Source organism: Rana temporaria, chromosome 2 (genome assembly GCF_905171775.1).
Source record: "Rana temporaria chromosome 2, aRanTem1.1, whole genome shotgun sequence".
In the NCBI taxonomy this organism is placed as follows: Eukaryota; Metazoa; Chordata; class Amphibia; order Anura; family Ranidae; genus Rana; species Rana temporaria.
The window spans coordinates 190,846,269-190,867,703 of NC_053490.1; the positions used below are offsets into that span (position 1 = coordinate 190,846,269).

Consider the following 21,435-nt stretch of genomic DNA (forward strand, 5'->3'; position numbering starts at 1 on the left):
GTTTTAGCACTGATTGCTATAAAAATGCCAAGGGTCCCAAAAATGTGTCAAAAGTGTCCAAAGTGTTCGCCATAAGGTCGCAGTACCGCTGATTGCCGCCATTACTAGTAAAAAAAAAAAAAATGCCATAAAACTATCCCCTATTTTGTAGACGCTATAACTTTTGCGCAAACCAATCAATTAACGCTTATTGCGATTTTTGGACGAAAAATATGTAGAAGAATACGTATCAGCCTAAACTGAGGAAAAAAATAGTTTTTTTATATATTTTTGGGGGATATTTATTACAGCAAAAAGTAAAAAATATTCATTTTTTTCAAAATGTCTCTCTATTTTTGTTTATAGCGCAAAAAATAAAAAACGCAGAGGTAATAAAATACCACCAAAAGAAAGCTCTATTTGTGGGGAAAAAAAAACGCTAATTTTGTTTGGGAGCCACGTCGCATGACCACGCAATTGTCAGTTAAAACGACGCAAAAAGTGGCACGGTCATTGACCAGCAAAATGGTCCGGGGCTGAAGTAGTTAAAGCTAGGTTAACACTTACGTTTGGGGTCAGTAAAAACATGCAGCTGAGCCCTGTTTTTACTGCCCCCAACTGCTCCATTTTAAAATGTAACTTCATTGTTTGCAACATGATACAAGTTACACCTGTATTTAGGGAGTAACATGCTGCTAAGCACCCCCCTTGCCCCCAGAATACCCCCCTCCCCACATGACAGTGTGCAGGAGTTCTTCTCCCCTGCAACAGCTGTCACTTTTGAAAAATCTGCATGGCTGTGCAAGGCTCAGCCAGCACAGCCGAATCATTCCTTTATAGAGATCTGTGAATGAATGAACTACAAGTCTCATATGACACTATGGCAGATAGACTTGACACTTCCTCCATCTCTCCAACCTAAAGCTGAGTCTGCAGGAACCTGTCACTGGCTGTGATCCACTGTTAGCGGGTGCAATGCTTTTCATGCTCCTGTGAAAAAATAAAATACATTTTTTTGCCTGCAAAAACATGCACATTTATTTTAGGTGAACTTTTTAACCACTTGCCGATCAGCCGCCGTCATTATACAGCGGCGAGTCGGCTCATTCCTGCGAATCGCCGTAGCTGTACGTCGACCCGTTTTACAGCTATAGCAGTCGCGTGCCCGCTGCACAGCGGGGGAGATGATGCCTGTAGCCGACGCCCACGATGTCCACCGGCCACCCGCGAGCGCTTCACAGAGAGCCAGAACGGGGAATCTGTTAATTTAAACAAACACAAGTTATTTCCTTCATTTTTTAATGTAAACAAACAGAAACAAACAGAAACCCATTCTGACAGGGAAGTACAGAGTGATCGTCTGTTCCTAGTGTACAGCGATCTCTCTGTACTTCCAGTCAGTCCCCTCCCCCCACGGTTAGAAACACCTCCCAGGGAACACATTTAACCCTTGATCACCACTGGTGTTAACCCCTTCCCTGCCAGTGTCATTTATACAGTAATCGGTGCATTTTTATAGCACTAATCGCTGTATAAATGTCAGTGGCACCAAAAAGTATCAAAAGTGTCTGATCTGTCCGCCGCAATGTCGCAGTCTCGCTAAAAATCGCTGCTCATCGCCATTATTAGTAAATTTATAATAAAAAGTCAATACATCTATCCCCTCTTTTGTAAACCCTTTAACTTTTGCGCAAACCAATCAATATATGCTTATTACTAAAAAATAGTTAGAAGAATACGTATTGTCTTTTTTTTTTCTTGGGGGATATTTATTATAGCAAAAAGTAAAAAATATAGTTGTTTTTTTTAACAATCGTCGTTCTTTTGTTTATAGCGTAAAAAATGTAATCTCAGAGGTAATCAAATACCACCAAAAGAAAGCTCTATTTGTGGGAAAAAAAGGATGTCAATTTTGTTTAGGTATAGCGTTGCACGACCGCGCAATCGTCATCTAAAGCGACGCAGTGCCGTGTCGCAAAAAATGGCCCGGTCGTTAAGGGGGTAAAACCTTCCGGTCCTTAAGTGGTTAAGCTGCAAAGGCAACCCACAGGGATGTACAAATGCCGTGGCCATGATGGATTATAGTACCTTTCCCCGAATGTGACCCATTCAGCTGAATGGGCCTCGCAGCAACCACATGCAATACACAGAGCTGCGGCTTTTTTTAGGGGTTAAAACAGATGGCAAGGAGGAGACAAAGACTCCTCAAATGCCCTCTGAAAAGCTATCTGCCGCAGATTGCTCTTTAGAAAAGTAAGCTTGTGGAAAACGAGCCTTAAACAGACCAAAGAATAATAAAATGGTAGGGACTACATTTCACATGCAGGAAGTAAAGAGCTATTCTATCATGTCCAGGGACAAATCTTAAAAACCTCAAAGAGCAACGATCTGCATCTACACCCTGATGCCCCGTACACACCATCACTTTATGTGATGAAAAAAAACGACACTTTCTGTGAAGTAAAAAATGACGTTTTTGAAACTTCAATTTTCAAAGACGAAGTTGCATACACACCATCGTTTTCTCACAATGATCTTGCAAAGTCAGGTTACGTTCCACCACGTTTTACCATTGAAGCTAGCTTCTGGGCATGCGTGGATGAAAAAACGTCTTAGAAAACGACGTTTTTTGCTACACACGGTCAATTTCTGTGAAGTAAAAAGTGCACTTTTGAAAAACGACACATAAAATTGAAGCATGCTTCAATTTTTTTCTGTCGTTTTTTAGAAGACATAAAACGACGTTTTTGCCCACACACGGTCAATTAAATTGACGTTTTTGAAAATGACGTTTTTTTCCATCGCAGAAAACGATGGTGTGTACGCGGCATCAGGCTCTGGAGCAGGGGTCTTAAACTGCTTACCCTCCAGCTGTTGTAAAACTACAAGTCCCATGAGGCATTGCAGGGCTCACAGTTACAAGCATGACTCCCACAGACAGAGGCATGATGGAATTTGTAGTTTTGCAACAGCTTGAGGGACACCAGTTTGAGCCCCCGGCTCTAGAGACTGTCCAGATCAGTAATATTGTATGAAAATGAACGTGTGCACATTGTGTATACTTGTACTGCGTGTTGTAATCATTGGGAAAATACTTTTTATGTAGTAATGAACACTGCAGCCATTCATGTGACAGATCCTGCAGCCTGTTGTAATGAGGAAGTTCCTCCCTCACACCGTCCTCTTCCAGCAGTGAGCAGTGTGTATGAGTACAGCCATGGGGGACTTCACAGAGGTACAATACACAGACATGTGCTCAGCCTCTCCTCTCACACACTCTGTACAATACACAGACATGTGCTCAGCCTCTCCTCTCACACACTCTGTACAATACACAGACATGTGCTCAGCCTCTCCTCTCACACACTCTGTACAATACACATACATGTGCTGTGTGCTCAGCCTTTCCTCTCACACACTCTGTACAATACACAGACATGTGCTCAGCCTCTCCTCTCACACACTCTGTACAATACACAGACATGTGCTCAGCCTCTCCTCTCACACACTCTGTACAATACACATACATGTGCTGTGTGCTCAGCCTTTCCTCTCACACACTCTGTAGCCTACATTCACACTAACCTGCATTTACATTCATTGTGCAATTATCCTGGAAAATATAAACAAACGTGTTGCTTTCTGATGAAATGTTACTACATTTAAATGTACACTATGTGGGTTTTAGAGTGTTCAGAGGATCTAATCTGCCCCTGGATGCCCAGAATTCTATTTTCTCTAAATGCAAAGTAAACAAAATGCGCCTAAAACGCAGCTAAATGTACAGTGAGAATATAAAACCATTGCATGCGTTTTAGAAACCAATAGGGCTCATTCAGAAGTGTGATTAATTCCGTTCTCCATGCAGAGTCGCTGGCAGACGTGTGTGAATCCCATAGAAGTGGATGCACACACAATGGCTGCATGGATACAATCGCATATCAAAGTTTACCATGAGGGCAGGAGCGGGTGCGCGCAGATCTGAAACACACAGTCCCTGGAATTCATAAAGACTGGCGCGGACCAGTGTTGCCAACCGTCCGTATTTTTACGGACAGTTCGTAAAAACTGGCACTTTTTTCCCCCGTTCGTAAATGTCCGTGGTTGTGGGAATGTGCCAGTAAAAATAGCCGAGATTGGTTTGGCTTGGAACTGCGCATGGAGATTGGAGGCAGGGGGTGATGGTGGCTATGGTGCCACCGCAGAGGGGGATGGAGGCAGGGGGAGATTGTGGCACCGCAGAGGGGGGTGAAGGCAGGGGGTGTTGGTGGCAGAGGGGGATGGAGGCAGGAGGTGATGTGACTAAATAATTTGCCCTTATTATATCGAAAATAACAAAAATATGTTTTTTTACCTTAATATCTACCTTTAATCACATTGCTGTTTGCCTAGCGTACTTATTTGTAGCCTGAATACTGAAATTTGCACCTAAAAATGTAATTTAGTAACTTTTGTGAAATGCCAGTAAAAATGTGGCTGCGCCAGTAAATTTCGGGTATCGTGCCAGTAAATTCCAATCTAATAGGTTGGCAACACTGGCGCAGACAGATTTTGAAAAATTGTTTCTCGTGTTGTAAAAGTGGTGAAGACTGCGCCAAATTCATGGACCTGTCTAGAACTTGTACTTCAATTTGGTGCATGCTGCACCACTTTTAAAATGCAAGCAAGAAACTTTCACAAAATCTGTTTTCTATGTGCCTTTGTGGTGACTGTTGTTTATGCAGTATGAGAAAACGCCAGTCACTGCACACAGTGTGAACAAGCCCTTAGCCCAGGTTCACACTGGGCTGTGGGAATGAAGCCGTGCGAGTTCAGCTGAACTTGCAAGATTTCACGCCCGCTGGTCAGTCCCGATTTCGGCCGCCATTACAGAGACATCTGTGCAGGTTTCTGCACAGATGTCGATGTAAATCGCGGCTCGAAATCACAAAAAGTAGTACAGAAACTACTTTTTGAAATCGATGCAGCGCTGCAGATATGGTGTTGCACCGATTAGGACGGTGCCATTGCCGGCAAATGCTGCCGATTTGAGATGCGATCCGACATGTCAAATTGCATCTCAAATCGTACCAATGTGAACCAGGGCTAAGGCCCCTTTCACACGGATGCCCAATTGGGTCCACCTGTCCGTTTTTCAAACGGATTCGATCAGAACCTCCATTCTCCTCTATGGAGCGTTGGGTGTAAATAAACATGTGTCTGTTTACACCCGCCTACATCTAATTCGATCCCTTCCGTCGATCGGATCAGATTGGCGGTGTAAACGGACAGGCGGTCTGTTTACATCCAGCTGCCCATAGAGGAGAGTGGCCTGTGTCTACTCTGCCTAAGTGGACACGGACCTGTCATCCACCTGCTCGATGGGAATAGTGGACAGATCCCCTGCTAAGCAAGTGGAATGCAGCCGCAGTCCGCCCCCCCCCCCCTGTGAAAGGAGCCTAAAGCCTCATACACATGATTGGATTTTCCGCGGACAAAGCCTCAGACTTTTGTCCGAAGGGCATTGGCCAGGAACTTGTTTTGCATATAATTGTCGTTCAACAATTACAAACATAGTTACGGACTACGTGCTTTTTCAGCTCTTTAGCGCCACCCTTTGGGCACCTTCTGCTAATGTTGTGTTTGGTGAGTATCGATTCCGAGCATGCACATTTGTACTTTTTACTTTTGTGTACACACGATTGGAAAATCCAACAACAGACCATTGTCCACAGAAAATTTTAAAGCATGCTATCCAACATTTGTCTGCGGAAAATCCGTCAATTGTCTGATGAAGCGTACAAATGGTCGGATTTTCCGCCAACAGGCTGTCAACACACAATTCCCGTCGGAAAATCCGATCGTGTGTACGAGGCTTAACTCTTTCAAGCTCCTTGGACTCGGTGTATGAAATGATTTGCCTGTTTTATAAATTTGCTGCACATTTCCCCAGCAGCTGTGACACATTAAGTCCTTGTTCACATTGACACATTGTGACTGCGGCTTTAAAATTGTGCAACTTCACCTGAAACTGCGTGGTTTTAAAGCCGCATTTCAATGCGACAACCGTGTGGCTTCATGCACAGATATCTATGTAAGTCGCACCCGAAATTGCCAAAAGGAACTGCTTTTTCAAATCGATGCGGCGCCGCAAATTCGGAATCGCACCGAATTGAACAGTGCGATTGTCGGCTATAGGCTGCGGCCTGTCAAATCGCATGACAAGTCGCTCCAATGTAAACGAGGAATAGGGGCTTGTTAGGAAGTAGCTACTGGTGTGTGGTGAGCAGATTGTGTCACTCTGTGCTGCGCTGAAGAAAGTACCACTTGCCATATAAATCGGTACTCATTGTTAGCGCACACATGCAGTGCTTTGATCCAGGCATTACCTTTATCGCAACACACCGTGTTACATTGCATGCATGCGATTTAAAAAAAGGCAAATGAAGCACTGCGATGCTCTGTAAAAAGGCACTGCGGTGCACGTGCACAACACACACCCCTTATGCAGTGAATAACACATGTAACATGCATTGCCACAATTTTGTTTGCTTTAAGTCCAGGGTAGCACAGGTGGAGGTAAACAGCCGTGGCCAACTAGCATTATCAATGACAGACGGTACCGACTGTTGCATGTATTCGCACATTGAGCGGCCTGTGTCCTGATCATCTGTCCCTAATCACATGTAACAGCTCAATGTGGACACCCGCAGCCACCTGTCATTGGCTTTTCATTGTTATATATATATATATATATATATATATATATATATATACACACACACATACAGTATCTCACAAAAGTAAGTACACCTCTCACATTTTTGTAAATATTTTATTATATCTTTTCATGTGACAACACTGAAGAAATTACACTTTGCTACAATGTAAAGTAGTGAGTATACAGCCTGTATAACAGTGTACATTTGCTGTCCCCTCAAAATAACTCAACACACAGCCATTAATGTCTAAACTGCTAGCAAGTGTAATTTCTTCAGTGTAGTGACATGAAAAGATATAATAAAATATTTACAAAAATGTGAGGGGTGTACTCACTTTTGTGAGATTCTGTATATACGGTGCTGTAATGTCAGTCATTGATGTGTTGGCATGTTCTTTTATATGTATAATTTGTATTTTTCAGGAGAAGATTAAAATCCCATTTGCCAAGAAATCTCTGGATGCTGTATTATCCATTCCTAAAGCTCACAGTGGTGTATTATATGGAGTCATTCTCACACACGGCGCCGGGGGAGACATGAACTTTGCTCACTTGGTTTCTCTGGCGAGCCACTTGGCATCTCATGGTTTGCTCTGTCTACGATTTACATGCAAAGGACTCAATCTAGTTTACAGGACCAAAGCTTACAATGCTGTGGTGGTATGTAAATCATTAACATGAGTGGTAATTTCAGGTTTGTCGCAAAAATCCCCAGTAATTTAGCATAGTTATATAATTGCATTGTTTAGGAGACATTACACAAAAATCCAGTTCCATAGTCAATTCGTTAACCCATATGTTCCTTAGTCATTTAGTAGTGATCTGGGTGTTTTTGTCATTCCAAACGCCACATATGGCATATAGCAAATACATTGTAAACCAGCCATAAAAGGGAGCAATCCAAACTGAACTTATTATGAAAAACATATAGTTAGTTCATACCTTCAATGAAAGCCATTATCCAATGACATGCTGATAGCTTAATTGGCTTCTGTCTAAAATTGGCCCTAGTATATGAATGTGAGTTAGGGACTTTAGATTGTAAGCTCCTTGAGGGTAGAGACTGATGTGACTGTACAATGTATATGTAAAGCGCTGCGTAAATTGACAGCGCTATATAAGTACCTAAATAATAATAATACAATCAAACACATCTCCAAATATAGGCAGCTGATGTGTCATTCAAATTTCTACATTTCCTGTGAAAGGTGAGCTACGGCCGCCCACCATTTTCTTCCTTGTGAGAATCGCTATTGGTCATAAGGCAGAAAGGACCAGCAGGCAGGTTTAGGAGGTTTTAAGATCTGTTAATTTTTAATGTGGTTTTCGCTAAAGGTGAATTTTAGTTATTCATTTTTTATATTGTATTGATTGAATTGCCCTGGTGTGTGGCATGTTTACTTTCAGGCTTCATGCACATGGCCATGTAAGAGAGCCACAGGTGCAGTGTACAGCCTCCCATTGAAACAAATGGCTGTATGGTGCTATATGAGGGTTTATGGTGGCGTTTGCTTAGAATCATGCATGCGCACAGACGTATATCTGTGGACACAATCTGGATCCAAGGTTGTATGCCTGTGCGCAAATGCGTGTTTATGCAAGCACTGCTGTAAATCCTCATATAGTACTGTACAGCCATTTATTGCAGTGGGAGGCTGTATGCTGCACCCGTGGCTCCCTTACACAGGCTACTCCCTCTGCCATCGTATACGCTGTTCCAGCCATGTATATGAAACCTTAAAGCATGGGTCTTCAAACTACAGCCCTCCAGTTGTTCAGGAACTACAATTCCCATCATGCCTAGTCATGTCTGTGAATGTCAGTGTGTTACAATGCCTCATGGGATGTGTAGTTCTACAACAGCTGGAGGGTCGTAGTTTGAGGATCCCTGCCTTAACCTCTTGACCACTGGGCACTTAAACCCCCTTCCTGACCAGACCAATTTTCAGCTTTCGGTGCTCTCACAATTTGAATGACAATTACTCCGTCATACAACATTGTACCCATTTGAAATTTTTGTCCTTTTTTTCACACAAATAGAGCTTTCTTTTGGTGGTATTAGATCACCTCTGGATTTTTTATTTTTTGCGCTATAAAAGAAAAACGACCGAAAATTCTGTAAAAAAAAAAAACTTGTTTCTGTCATATTCACAGGTTATTTCTCACACACAGCATATGCATACCACGAATGACACCCCAAAACACATTCTGCTATTCCTCCCGAGTATGGCGATACCCCATGTGTGCAACTTTTACACGGCGTGGCCACATACAGAGGCCCAACATGCAGGGAGCGCCATCAGGCGTTCTGGAGCACCCAGGCCAATTCTGACATTTCTCTCCTACATGTAAAAATCATCATTTATTTGCTAGAAAATTACATAGAACCCCAAAACATTATATATGCGGAGTATTGGGGTATTGCGGAGTATTTGGGTATTGCAGAGTATTGGGGTATTGGGGGTATTGCAGAGTATTGGGGTATTGCGGAGTATTTGGGTATTGCAGAGTATGGGGGTATTGCAGAGTATGGGGGTATTGCGGAGTATTGGGGGTATTGCAGAGTATTTGGGTATTGCAGAGTATCGCGCAGGGTATTGGGGTATTGCAGAGTATTGCGCAGGGTATTGCAGAGTATCGGGGTATTGCAGAGTATCGGGGTATTGCAGAGTATCGGGGTATTGCAGAGTATCGGGGTATTGCAGAGTATGGGGTATGGCAGAGTATCGGGGTATGGCAGAGTATCGGGGTATGGCAGAGTATCGGGGTATGGCAGAGTATCGGGGTATGGCAGAGTATGGGGTATGGCAGAGTATGGGGTATGGCAGAGTATGGGGTATGGCAGAGTATGGGGTATGGCAGAGTATTGCGCAGGGATAGCTGAGCTGGGAGGGATGGCTGGATCTGTGACTGCAGTTGTCACAGATCCAGCCACAGCACTGCTGACACCCCGCGCTCCCCCCCCTCTCCTCTCCTCTCCTCTCCTCTCGCACTGTACCGAACGGTACAGAGAGGAGAGGGAGGAACCGGCGTCATCAAATGACGCCGGTTTGTTTACAAGTGATCGCTCCGTCATTTGACGGAGCAATCACGTGGTAAACAGCCGCGATTCGCGGCAATTTACCGTGATCCGTGATGCGCCGGGTCTTCTAGACCCGGCGAGTACGGACACTTCCGCGAGCGCGCCCCAGGGGACGCGCAAACGCCTAAGTGCACGAGGACGTCCCAGGGACGTCCTGTCACAGTAACTCGACCGCGCTGTAGCAGTATTTTTGCTATAGCGCGGTCGGCAAGTGGTTAAAGGATGAGTTCATCTTTAAAAAATAAAATAAAAAATGCACCATGTTTTTACAGGTAAAATATGTGCATTTAATATTTTTTTTTTTTAGGAGCCTAGAAAGCATTGCACCAGAGTTTAGCAGATCGCTGATGCCATGTAGATCTCCTGCAGACTGTCAGTGTAAGCTGTCTGCCCATACATCGTACAGGCAGGCAGTTTCACACTGACACGAAGAATCAATGAACTACCACAGCACTCAACAGCACCCTGGTCTTTACAGAGCACCTCCTGTTCATCCATTTAGTTCTACTGCAGAGGAAAAGGAGAATGAGTACTCTGTGTCCCTAATCAAACTGCAGTGAACCAACACACTAAAAGCTTTGTACACACGACCAGTTTTCCCGGCAAGAAATCTGCTGGGGGAGCTTTTTGCAGTGAAAACCGGGCGTGTGTATTCTCCCTCGCTGGGAAAACTGCCGGGAATCCCAGCGGGAAAAATAGAGAACCTGCTCTCTATTTTCCCACCGGGATTCCTGGCGTTTTTTTTTCCCGCCAGATTTACTACACTTGCCAATGGAAAACACTGCGAGGCAGTGCCGAGGGAGCATAAGCCCTGTACACACGGCCAGGATTCCCGGCCAAAGCTCTCCCAGCAGTTTTCCCGTCGGGATTCCCGGCGGACTTTATACCGCCGGAAATCCCGGCTGTGTGTACAGGGCTTAACGGTCCATTTGCATCAATCAGCATGCTTTATGGTGAGCAATACCACTGTGCACTGGTAACCATTGTCCAAAAGTGCTGCAGTGCATGGTTACCATGCATCACAGTGCTATTTTATTTTATTTTTTTAAATGACATTTATTAAATTCTGTGTGCAGCAGCACATTGCAACACATTATTGCATATCGTAACACACTGCGTCGCAATAAAATGTTTGTCTGCATTATTTTATCACAATGCACACCAAGGGGTTTGAGGGGCCTTTTTCAAACTCTGAAAGCTGTAAGTGAAAAATTACGAAAAAAGTAAAAAATTGCAAAAATGGTTTGGCCAGCTGAGATTAAGTACTCGTTCACATTGAAACGTGCAATTTGTCAACAAGTCGCAGCCTATTGTCGGTAATGGCACAGTTATAATCTAATTGGTGCAACGCCAACTTTGCGGCATCGCACCGATTTGCAAAAGTAGTTCCTGCACTACTTTTGCTGATTTCGGGTGCGACTTCATTAGACATCTGTGCATGAAGCCGCATAGATGTCTTTTAAGCAGCTGCACAGATGTCTTTGAAATCGCGCTGACCTGCTACTTTTGAAATCACGCTACTTTAAGTGAAGTAGCACGATTTAAAAGTAGCATCAATGTGAACCAGGGCTAAAAGTGGAGCTTGTGGCTTGGCAGGGAAAGGGTTTTATCAGGGGTACAGCCTGCACACAGGACTGTATTTTTTTTTATTAGGCATAACTGGCACCACTACTCCATTTTTCCTGTTGGTGAAAATTGCCACTCTCTGTGTCAATACTTATATACCATTAAAGTTACTAAGACTTTTTCTCATAGCCACCTCAGAGATACAGACCTACCTGTGAAGTTTGAATGTGATTGGTGATACAACAATCAGGGAGAGGGAACAATACACAGCATATCCCTCAGGAAGCACAGATGTATGAATATATGTAAACTTTGATTTTATTGTTATAACAATTTTTTTTCTTTTAGATGTATATAAAATCTCTGGATGATTATAACATTGGCGGGATTTTCCTTCTAGGTGAGCTGTCTTATCTGATGCAGTAATGAGATTGTATTATGTAATTTATAATTGTAATAGCTGGTCAATGTTATTATAAAGCACATTTTGCTTAAATGAAAATAGTGAATTTGTCTATTTTACATAGTTACATATTAGGTGAGGTTGAAAAAAGACACAAGTCCAACCTATGTGTGTGATTTTATGTCAGTATTACATTGTATATCCCTGTATGTTGTGGTCGTTCAGGTGCTTATCTAATAGCTTTTTGAAACTATTGATGCCCCCCGCTGATACCACCGCCTGTGGAAGGGAATTCCACATCCTTGCCGCTCTTACAGTAAAAAACCCTCTACGTAGTTTAAGGTTAAACATCTTTTCTTCAAATTTAAATGAGTGGCCACATTTCTTGCTAAACTCCACAAAAAAGTTTAATCCCTATTGTGGGGTCACCAGTACGGTATTTGTAAATTTAAATCATATCCCCTCTCAAGCATCTCTTCTCCAGAGAGAATAAGTTCAGTGCTTGCAACCTTTCCTCATAACTCCTCCAGACCCTTTATTAGCTTTGTTGCCCTTCTTTGTACTCGCTCCATTTCCAGTACATCCTTCCTGAGGGCTGGTGCCCAGAACTGGACCGCATACTCCAGGTGCGGCCGGACCAGAGTCTTGTAGAGCGGAAGAATTATCGTTTTATCTCTGGAGTTAATCCGCTTTTTAATGCATGCCAATATTCTGTTTTCTTTGTTAGCAGCAGCTTAGCATTGCATGCCATTGCTGAGCCCATCATCTACTAGGACCCTCAGGTCCTTTTCTATCCTAGATTCCCCCAGAGGTTCTCCCCCCAGTGTATAAATTGCATTCAAATTTTTGCCATCCAAATGCATTATTTTAAATTTTTCTACATTAAACCTCATTTGCCATGTAGTTGCTCACCCCCATTAAATTTGTTCAGATCTTTTTGCAAGGTTTCCACATTCTGTGGTGAAATTATTGCCCTTCTTAGCTTAGTATCGTCCGTAAATATTCAGTGCCCATCCACTGAGGCGCTCCTTTGGCCCCCTACTCCTCCAAATATGGTGTTGTTTATAAGTGAGTTTTGGCAATGCTTTGCCCACAATCATAATTGTCAGTGTGCTGCGTACATTTGTAACCTATATATATGCATATGTGTCATGCCAACATATTTTCATAAAACACAATACACTACAGCGCTAACTCTGTGCCAATAGGATAAAATTAAGCAACTGATTAAAATAAATGGTCAAAAAAAAAGGGGCTTCTTCCCAGAGGTATAGAAAATGTCAATAATAAAAGGACTGGCTAACACCATAGGTGCTGGTAAGGCTGCCTTTAGAAGTGGGCTGGGAATCTACAATCTGAAATGCAAGAGGGAAGGGGAAAAAAAGCACCAAGCAAGTATCATGTAGCACAATTTATTAAAAGATAAAAAAACAATATAAACAGCAATGGCACTCACAAGTGGGTGTGGTGGGGGATGATGACAGTTCGCAGTGGATAGGAAGTTCCGATTGTGAACCTGGAGCTATAGACTATATCCGGTATAGGAAAAAGGCATGTTGTATAGAGGGAGCAAGATCAGCCTGAGATCCGTACAGAGAGATTGAGCTGCTCTGTAAAGCTGGAATGGTATGTGCGGTGTTTGGATATCCGTCCAAAGTATGTATCTCCAGGGAGAGAGGAGCTGTCAGTCAATCCGCCGTGCGAGCCAATGGGAACACGTTTTGGAAGAAAGCTACACTTCCTTCATTAGCCTGATCTGGCTGATCTCGCTCCCCTTATGCAGCTTGCCTTCTTCCTATAATGGATAAGGACCATAGCTCCAGGTTCACACTTGGACTTTCCATCCCCTGCGAACTGTCATCAATCCCCCACGCTTTATCTTTTTTATCCCAGTGCCCCAAGTGAGTGACCAATCAAATGGTTATTTTGGGGACATGTTGTCATACGTTAACCCCTCCTTCACAATCCCAGTCTCATGGGGTTCCAAAACTGCCTAGGTACTTCAATATGTATCCACATACAGTATACTAATCATGCCAGTAAAATGGAAAGACAACCATATGCCAAGAACTATTTATTATCAGCTCAGTCCTCGTCAGCCTATCACTCAATTTTCTTCTACCTAAACAAGTTTGGACCTCTACACAATATTTTGGCTAAGGGTCACCACAGACCTAAAAGTGAGCTTTAAACCCAACTTCGGGCAAATAAAAAATGATTCTATGCAGTGGGACTGTGCCCGCACTGCAAGGGATAATTGCTTCTTTATGTTTATAAAAACAATAAACGGTGATATACTTACCTGATCCTCGGGAGCTACACTGGCTAAACTGGTCCCCACAGCTTTTAAAATCCCTGCATTGTAGTGGTCCAGGGTCCCAACGCCATCAAGCCCAGAGCAGGACCCATAGCCCTGCTCTGGGCATGAGGAATGCAGAGGGACAGTCCTCACTGGATCGTGTGGGAGAGCCTCTACCAGGGGAGCAGAGGATCAGGTAAGTAAACTGTTTCTCCTCTCCCCTGGACAAAATGAGCTACTAACCCTTGCAGTGCGAGCACAGTCCCTCTGCAAGGGATCATTTTTGTATCTGCCTGAAGTTGGGCTATAAATATTTGCAGTTACTTAAAGTGTTACTAAACCCAGGATCCTGCATTCACTATATCTGATCTCCCACCGTACACGGAAATGCAATTATTTTAGTAAATTTAACTGCTAAATACCTTTTCTCATCCGCAGTATATAGCAGTCTTGTGACTTCTATCAGTGTTTGGCTGAGCACTGGTTAAAGCTTTTAGGAGGAGCTTTTTAATTCTCCTCTGATTGTTCTGTGAGGCTGCATGACCCTTGACCCTCTGTCTGGAGAGTGCTGGTTAGCCCTGTGCTGATCACATACACCCTCCCAAGAAAAAGAAAACGCTCTAGCAATACACACCAAACTGAGCATGTGCAGATTGCCTCCAGGGCTTGGCGCTATCAGCAGATAGATTTGTAACTGTGGAAGAAGGGGCAGATCAGAGAAGACAGGATCAAACATCCTCTTTACACAATGCAGAGCATTAACCCCTTAGGTTCCACAGTGAGTATAACAAGCATGCTTTACTTTATATACAAACTGATTTTACTGTTGTGAGTTTAGTAACACTTTAACAGTGAATGTATACATTGATAAAAGTTTGTTTTAGTAAAGTCTGTATGAATGCATAGTGCAAGATATTCTACTAATTAATATATTACACATTTGCTTTTAAGCAGTGAGTTAAGAACAGTTTGCTGTTGCTAACATCAATATGACTTTGGCTAGTAACATACCTACAGAATGGATGATGATGCAACATCTGTTTATATTGAATGGTGGTGATGAAGATTTTGTTGTTCTCATCTTTTGCACAGGCCGGTCCATGGGATCCCGTGCTGCTGCTAGTGTGATGAGAGCAACTTGTGAAGATGATGATGATGCAGTCCAAGGCCTTATTTGCCTGTCATATCCCTTACACCCTCCTAATGCAAAAAGCAAGCTCCGGGATGAAGATATCTTGCAGATAACAAAGCCGATACTGTTCATCTCTGGTTCAACGGATGAAATGTGTGATAAGGTGAACAGACACTTAGTGTGCACAGTTTTTAGAATTAGCACTCACACCTTTGCAAGCTTTCCTGTTTTCTTGTCTTGGAATATTGAGTCACAGTAAATGTTACAGTATTTCGTTTTTTTACACTGATCAACAGATATAGACTTGCACGTGTTGAAGTGATAAAAAAAAGGGGCCGGATTCAAGTAAATTTGCGCATTTATTACGGAGGCGCAGGGCAACGATTTTGCCCTGCGCCCCCGCAATTTTTTTGCGCTGCCCTCAAATCACGGAGCAGAAGCTCCGTAAATTGCGCGGGCGCGCCGGCAAAATGCCCGGCGCAAGCGCGCGCAATTTAAATTATCCCGTAGGGGGCGGGAATCATTTAAATTAGGCGCGTTCCCGTGCCGATCGTAGAGCACATGCTCCGTCGGGAAACTTTCCCGACGTGCATTGCGGCAAATGACGTCGCAAGGACGTAATTTGCTTCAAAGTGAACGTGAATGACGTGAATGGTTACACAGGCGCAATTGCTTCTTGAATCCACCCCAAGATTTCTGCAAAGTGGTTTACTTAAATGCCAATAATATGCTGATCTGGAAACTTGTTTTGGGTCTGTTTCTCAGAATGTACTTTAACTGGTCAATTCATTTGATTTCCCTGAGTACTGTCTGTGATTATTCTTCCAAGGTCCAGTTCCCGAAAGCCTGTCCTGAAAGTTTAACTGTTACCGCAATAAAAAAAGTATCACAGACAGTACTCAACTGTGTTGTTGTAATAATGCACTAATACAGCTACAATCCCCTAAAGAAAGAAATCTCACTGGAAGTTTATTAGGCTTGTTAAATACCCCAGGTGACTTTGTGCACTTGTTCCTTTTAAAATAGGTACTGTGGTTCCTAAACAGTGCTATTGGATGGCTATCTACTCCCACCACCCGCCTCTATCAGACAACACTGGACAAAGGAGACGGACATCTAACTGACTGCACACACACAGAGCACAGAGTCTGCCTCCTCTAAATACCGCAGACAGATCATCTGCAGCTCTCCTTGCCATGCATTCCTGTGCTTCCTCTGCTCTATTTCTACAAATAAAAGGCTGACATAACCCCCTCTCCATTCTGCAGCCATGCCTCCTCTGTTCCGTCTGCTATTGATAAAGACTGAGCCTGCAACATGTAACTCTTCCAAATGTTGCAGCCACTGCCAGCTACCCCCCCCTTTTATAATAAATGTTTTAATAAACAAACAAAACACAACAAAACATCATACACATTGGTCCTAAAATATAATAATGCGATTTCAAAATCCAATATGGCAATTATTAATCCAAAGGGTAAGAAGAAAAAAAAAAAAAGGAGGGGGAAAAACGAGGAAAAAAATGTAATTGAGGCTGGGTTCACACCATTGCGAATTGGATGCGAGTTCACCACATCAAATTTGCAATAGCATTAGATTTTGACCCGCTCTCTATGGAGCTGGTTCAAACATCTCCATAGCGGGTCCGGTGCGCTTTGTCTTTTGGTCCATTTCAGGTCCGAATTCAGCCCAAAATTCAGGCTGAAATTGGACCTGAAACGGTGAACCAGGATGCATCGGACCCCTGCTGTGAGCCGGTTGCGGCTCATATGTGAACCCAGCCTCGGACACAGAGCCCGGCTCGGCCCCGCCACCTGCTCTCTTCTGACAGTTGTTGTTTTTAAACTCTATTTATAATAGAAATGGTATCAGCATTCTAGAAAACAAATGACAAATCACGTCCATTACAATTCAAACAATGCAATTTAAGATATTCATGGAGCCCGCATATCGTACCCTTCTAGTCTTTATTCTAGTCTATTCTTTAAGTACACTTCTATTCTTTAGTACTATCAGCATACAAAACTTTATGTTTCCACATTCAATGTTGACAGGTTTTGACTAACAGCAGCAGGAGCCAATGGCTCTCACTGACAGCTTAGGACGGAGCTGTTGCACTAACAATCTGATGTTAGTACAGCGATACCCCCTCCTGTGCAATTGTGACCTTTCTGACATGAGGATGCAAACATCCCCCCCCCTCCCCAAGAACATTACGGACAGCACTCTCAGCCATTGGCTAAGAGTGCTAATCGGGAGCCGGACTTCTGTCGGACCGGTTGCCATACACACATGGACCCGATGACGGCTGACATTCGGCTCGTGTGTACTAGGCTTTAGACTACATGTGAATTTGAATCTCATTGACTGGAATAACCCAGTTCATTTCACACCCTGTGTGAATCAGAACCAGCCTTGAAAATTCATTGTGCTTCAGTGTAGACCGAACTACTGTATGTAGACATTTGTCCAGCTTGAGACACCTACTGAAAAGCAATGGCTTTGTCATCCTGGGTTGTATTTAGCTGACCAATCCTTATGCAATGGTAGCATTTGCAGTGCAACTAAAACAGCTGATTGAGGAGATCTGCCAGCCAGAAGCCAGGGTCATGTGAAGGGATTTTCAATTTTTTGTTTTTTTTATCACTATTGAAGGACTGAGTCTAAAGCTTTGAGTGATATGCAGGAACAACATACTTTAAATATGAATTGAAGGTCTTGTGTGTCTCTAGTTATATCACACTTTGCGGAGTGTACTTTTAATTACCATCTCTTTCTATAGGCTTTGTTGATGAAGACCATTGGAAAAATGAAAGCTCCTGTACAGATCCACTGGGTTGAAAATGCCAATCATGGAATGTCTGCCAAAGGAAAGACAAAAGACGATGTTATGACAGAAATAAATGAACAGACTTTGTCCTGGATTCAAGACATATTAAAGCTGTAAAGACTGGTATTTCGTTTAAGCTGGGGTCACACTATTCGCAGGATACCCGCATCCAATTAGCAGGAGATTGTCACTGGCTCTCTATGGAGCCGGTTCAATTATCTCTGATGCGGCTGCAGTGAGAATTTGCACAAGAGCCCTGTGCGTCTTTTGGTCCATTTCAGGTCAGAATTCAGCCCAAAATTTGTGCTGAAATTGGACCTGAAGGGGTGAACCAGGACTCAACGGACCCCTGCTGGGAGCCGCATCGGCATGCAGTGTGAACCCAGCCTTACTCAGCAGAAAGCCAACCACAACTGTTTTGTTGGCTACGGTACTATTTGCTCTCTAGTAATTTATCAGCGTTTGTTGGAATTCTGAAACTGCAGTAGACATTAACAGTTGCTGAACATCTTCTATTTAGGGGGCATACTAAGATATCTGTGTAACTTCTAGTGTTATTCCTTGTAAGAAAAAAAGACATTCCAAATTCCTACTACATTATAAAAACCACCACAGGCATTAAACCTTTGCCTTGAACTATGTTCTTTAGTTAGAGAATTACTGAACCACACCTATGGTGACCTACCATAGTGTGATAAAATTATATAGTACATGTATTAACTGCAGTTACATGTTAAGGAAAGCCTGCCATAAGAAAATATTTGGGCTGTCATTGCTTACTTCCTTCTGATACTTCTACGTGCTTGGCTGTCATAGTGATTTTCTAGCTTTAACACTCCTGGAGGCACTGAGCCAGAACCTGTAGGGAGAAGTCCCTGCCCTGTAAACATGTTACATGTCAGTGGCTTGAACTTTTTATGCTAGAGAATTAACAAGACAGGATGGCTTCTAGCATTTTAAGAAGGAGGGCATCAGCAGCATACCAAATATTTCTTCCAGGTCTTTTATTAAGTAATTAGGATGACACATCCTTCCAGATTAGCATATGTTTTCAGCATTGAATTTTTCACTATTTTGGTCATGTTTAATGATTGCTTTTTCCTCTGCTAGTCTGGATTAGTTTAAAAAATGTTATGTTTTATTTTTTACTGCTTTTTTCACATTTTAAATATATTTCTATTACTAAAAAAATCAAATATGTAGGTATTCCATGTAAGATTTTTCCCAGGCACAAAGCGAACCATTGAGACCGTGACACTAAAACACCCCTATTAGCTGCCTATTGCAGCTTAAAGGAGAGCAGTAAGGAGGCAGTAAAAAGCAGCTCAACCATGCATTTTTATCGCCTTCCTCAACCTCACGTCTAAACTTAGCCCATAGGCTGTTAAATATCTAACCTTTAAAGAGGAGCTCCAGTCTCCCCCCCCCCCCCCCCCCATTTTTTTTAAGTCAGCAGCTACAAATTCTATAGCTGCTGACTTTTATAATAAGGACACGTCCAGGGATCTAGTGATGTCCTCACCCAAGCCGATTTTTTAATTGGCTTTGAGTCCAGGCACTAGCATTTTAAAGGAAACCGGCAGTAAAGCCTTCTGGCTTTTCAGCTGGTTTCCTACTCCTGTGCATAAGAGAGAACTTGGAACAAGTGCACAGAAAGGATCTTGGTGGTCTTAAGCGACATAAAACACCCCAGACTATGAAAAACACTGGTGGAAGCAGCAGGCTGATCTTCTAGCTTCAAAGTGGTATATACTGTCTCAAGAAATGGTCAATTTTTGTTTGGGAGTGATCGCAGGACCCCTCATAAACAAGTTTATTGGGTAGGAACTGGAGAGACTCAGAATCAGGGTCTCAGTGCCTGGTGGCCCGGAGGCTGGAGTCATATCTGATACAGAATCTGCAGAGGAAGGCATGATAGCATACTTGTTGCCTCTTTGTTCAGGGTCAGCAAACAACTGTGATTTGGGCCATAAAGTAATGCATGACTGTAAAGGTAAAAACCTCCTTGGACAGAACAGAGAAGGTGGACATGCCCGACAGCACTAGTGAAGATTGGGGGGTAGAGACAGTTCCCCAAACTGGTCTCCACTATGAGAGTAAGGACTATCTCAGTACCAATGGGACAATATACACGTTAAGTTGGAGTCAAAGTCAGAAGGAACTCACAGGACATGTGATCCTCTACATGTTATCTTGGTCTTATGCCCTGTACACATGATCAGTTTTTCCGACAGGAAAACCATGGGTTTTTTTCAGCAGGAAAACGTCTGAAACTTGTGTTGCATACACACGGTCACACAAATTTTGTCTGAAATTCCGAACGTCAAGAATGCAGTGACGTACAACAGGTATGATGAGCGGAGATCAATGAAGTTCCATAGGCAGTTTGGCTCTTCTGCTTGATTCTGAGCATGCACATTTTTTTTTATGCGTCATAATTGCATACAGACGACCGCGATTCCCGATAGGAATTTTTCCTGTCACGAAAATTGACACCCTGCTCTCAATCTTTTCTTGGCGGGAATTCTCACAGAAAAGGTGTGATGGAGCATGCACACGGTCGGAATTCCTGACAAAAAGCTCACATCACACTTTTCTTGTCGGGAAAACTGATCGTGTGTACGAGGCATAAGACCGCTTCAGCAGGAGGATATCTACAATAGAAGTAACAGATTATACAAAACAATTACAGTTCCAAAAAAGCATGAATGTATATAAATGTAGAGAAAAAAACACACACATATACAGTACATATTAGATAACAGTATTTTTGATAACATGGAGAAGGAGACAAAAGGGATGGATGCACAGCCGCTTACCTGAGCGTCCAACCACAGAATCACAGCCAACAACACCACAGTGTTCCCCTAGAGATGTATATTTATTTATCCTTCATATACATATCCCATTTAGCTATCATTTACCTTTATACATCTCCAATATCCACCGTAGGGGAACCCTGTGGTGTTGTTGGCTGCGCTTCTGCGATTGGACTCTTGGGTAAGCGGCTGTGCATCCATCCCTTTTGTTCCCTCCCCCATGTTATCAAAAATATTGTTATCTAATATGTATATATGTATGTTTTTTCTACTATATTTATTAACAATCATGTTTTTTTTGGAACTGTGATTGTTTTGTATAATATGTTACTTTTATTGTAGATCCTCCTGATGTCCCGTGAGGACCTTCCATACTTTTGACTCCAATCTTGGAGCACACTAAGTATCTACACAACTGCATAAACACCCTTTGATTTTATATGGTTCTTTCTTAATTATTGAAAATTATGTTTTGTCTCTTTTTATATATGTAAAATAATATACAATTTTTATTCAGATTGTGTACATTGTCCCATTGGTACCGAGATAGTCCTTTCTGTCATAGTGGAGACCAGTTTGGGGAACTACCCCCAATTGTCAATTCATTAGTATGATGATACCTCCT

General features: G+C 42.8%; 1 protein-coding gene across 1 annotated transcript; it reads left to right on the top strand.

The window, feature by feature from the left end:
* The first annotated feature begins 3,128 nt into the window (after positions 1–3,128).
* On the top strand, positions 3,129–18,627 carry TEX30 (testis expressed 30). Its single transcript, XM_040336185.1, has 5 exons — positions 3,129–3,214; positions 7,103–7,339; positions 11,676–11,727; positions 15,122–15,324; positions 17,944–18,627. Exons 1-5 carry the CDS (start codon positions 3,185–3,187, stop codon positions 18,106–18,108), a joined length of 687 nt encoding a protein of 228 aa, XP_040192119.1. The 5' UTR covers positions 3,129–3,184; the 3' UTR covers positions 18,109–18,627.
* Positions 18,628–21,435: the final 2,808 nt, after the last annotated feature.

Bases quoted from the DNA above. Each gene is read 5' to 3' on its own strand.
- TEX30 (XM_040336185.1), top strand. From the start codon at position 3,185: ATGAGTACAGCCATGGGGGACTTCACAGAG. The intron at 7,340-11,675 runs GTATGTAAATCA...TTTTTCTTTTAG, and splicing joins AAGCTTACAATGCTGTGGTG to ATGTATATAAAATCTCTGGA. The intron at 11,728-15,121 runs GTGAGCTGTCTT...TCTTTTGCACAG, and splicing joins TGGCGGGATTTTCCTTCTAG to GCCGGTCCATGGGATCCCGT.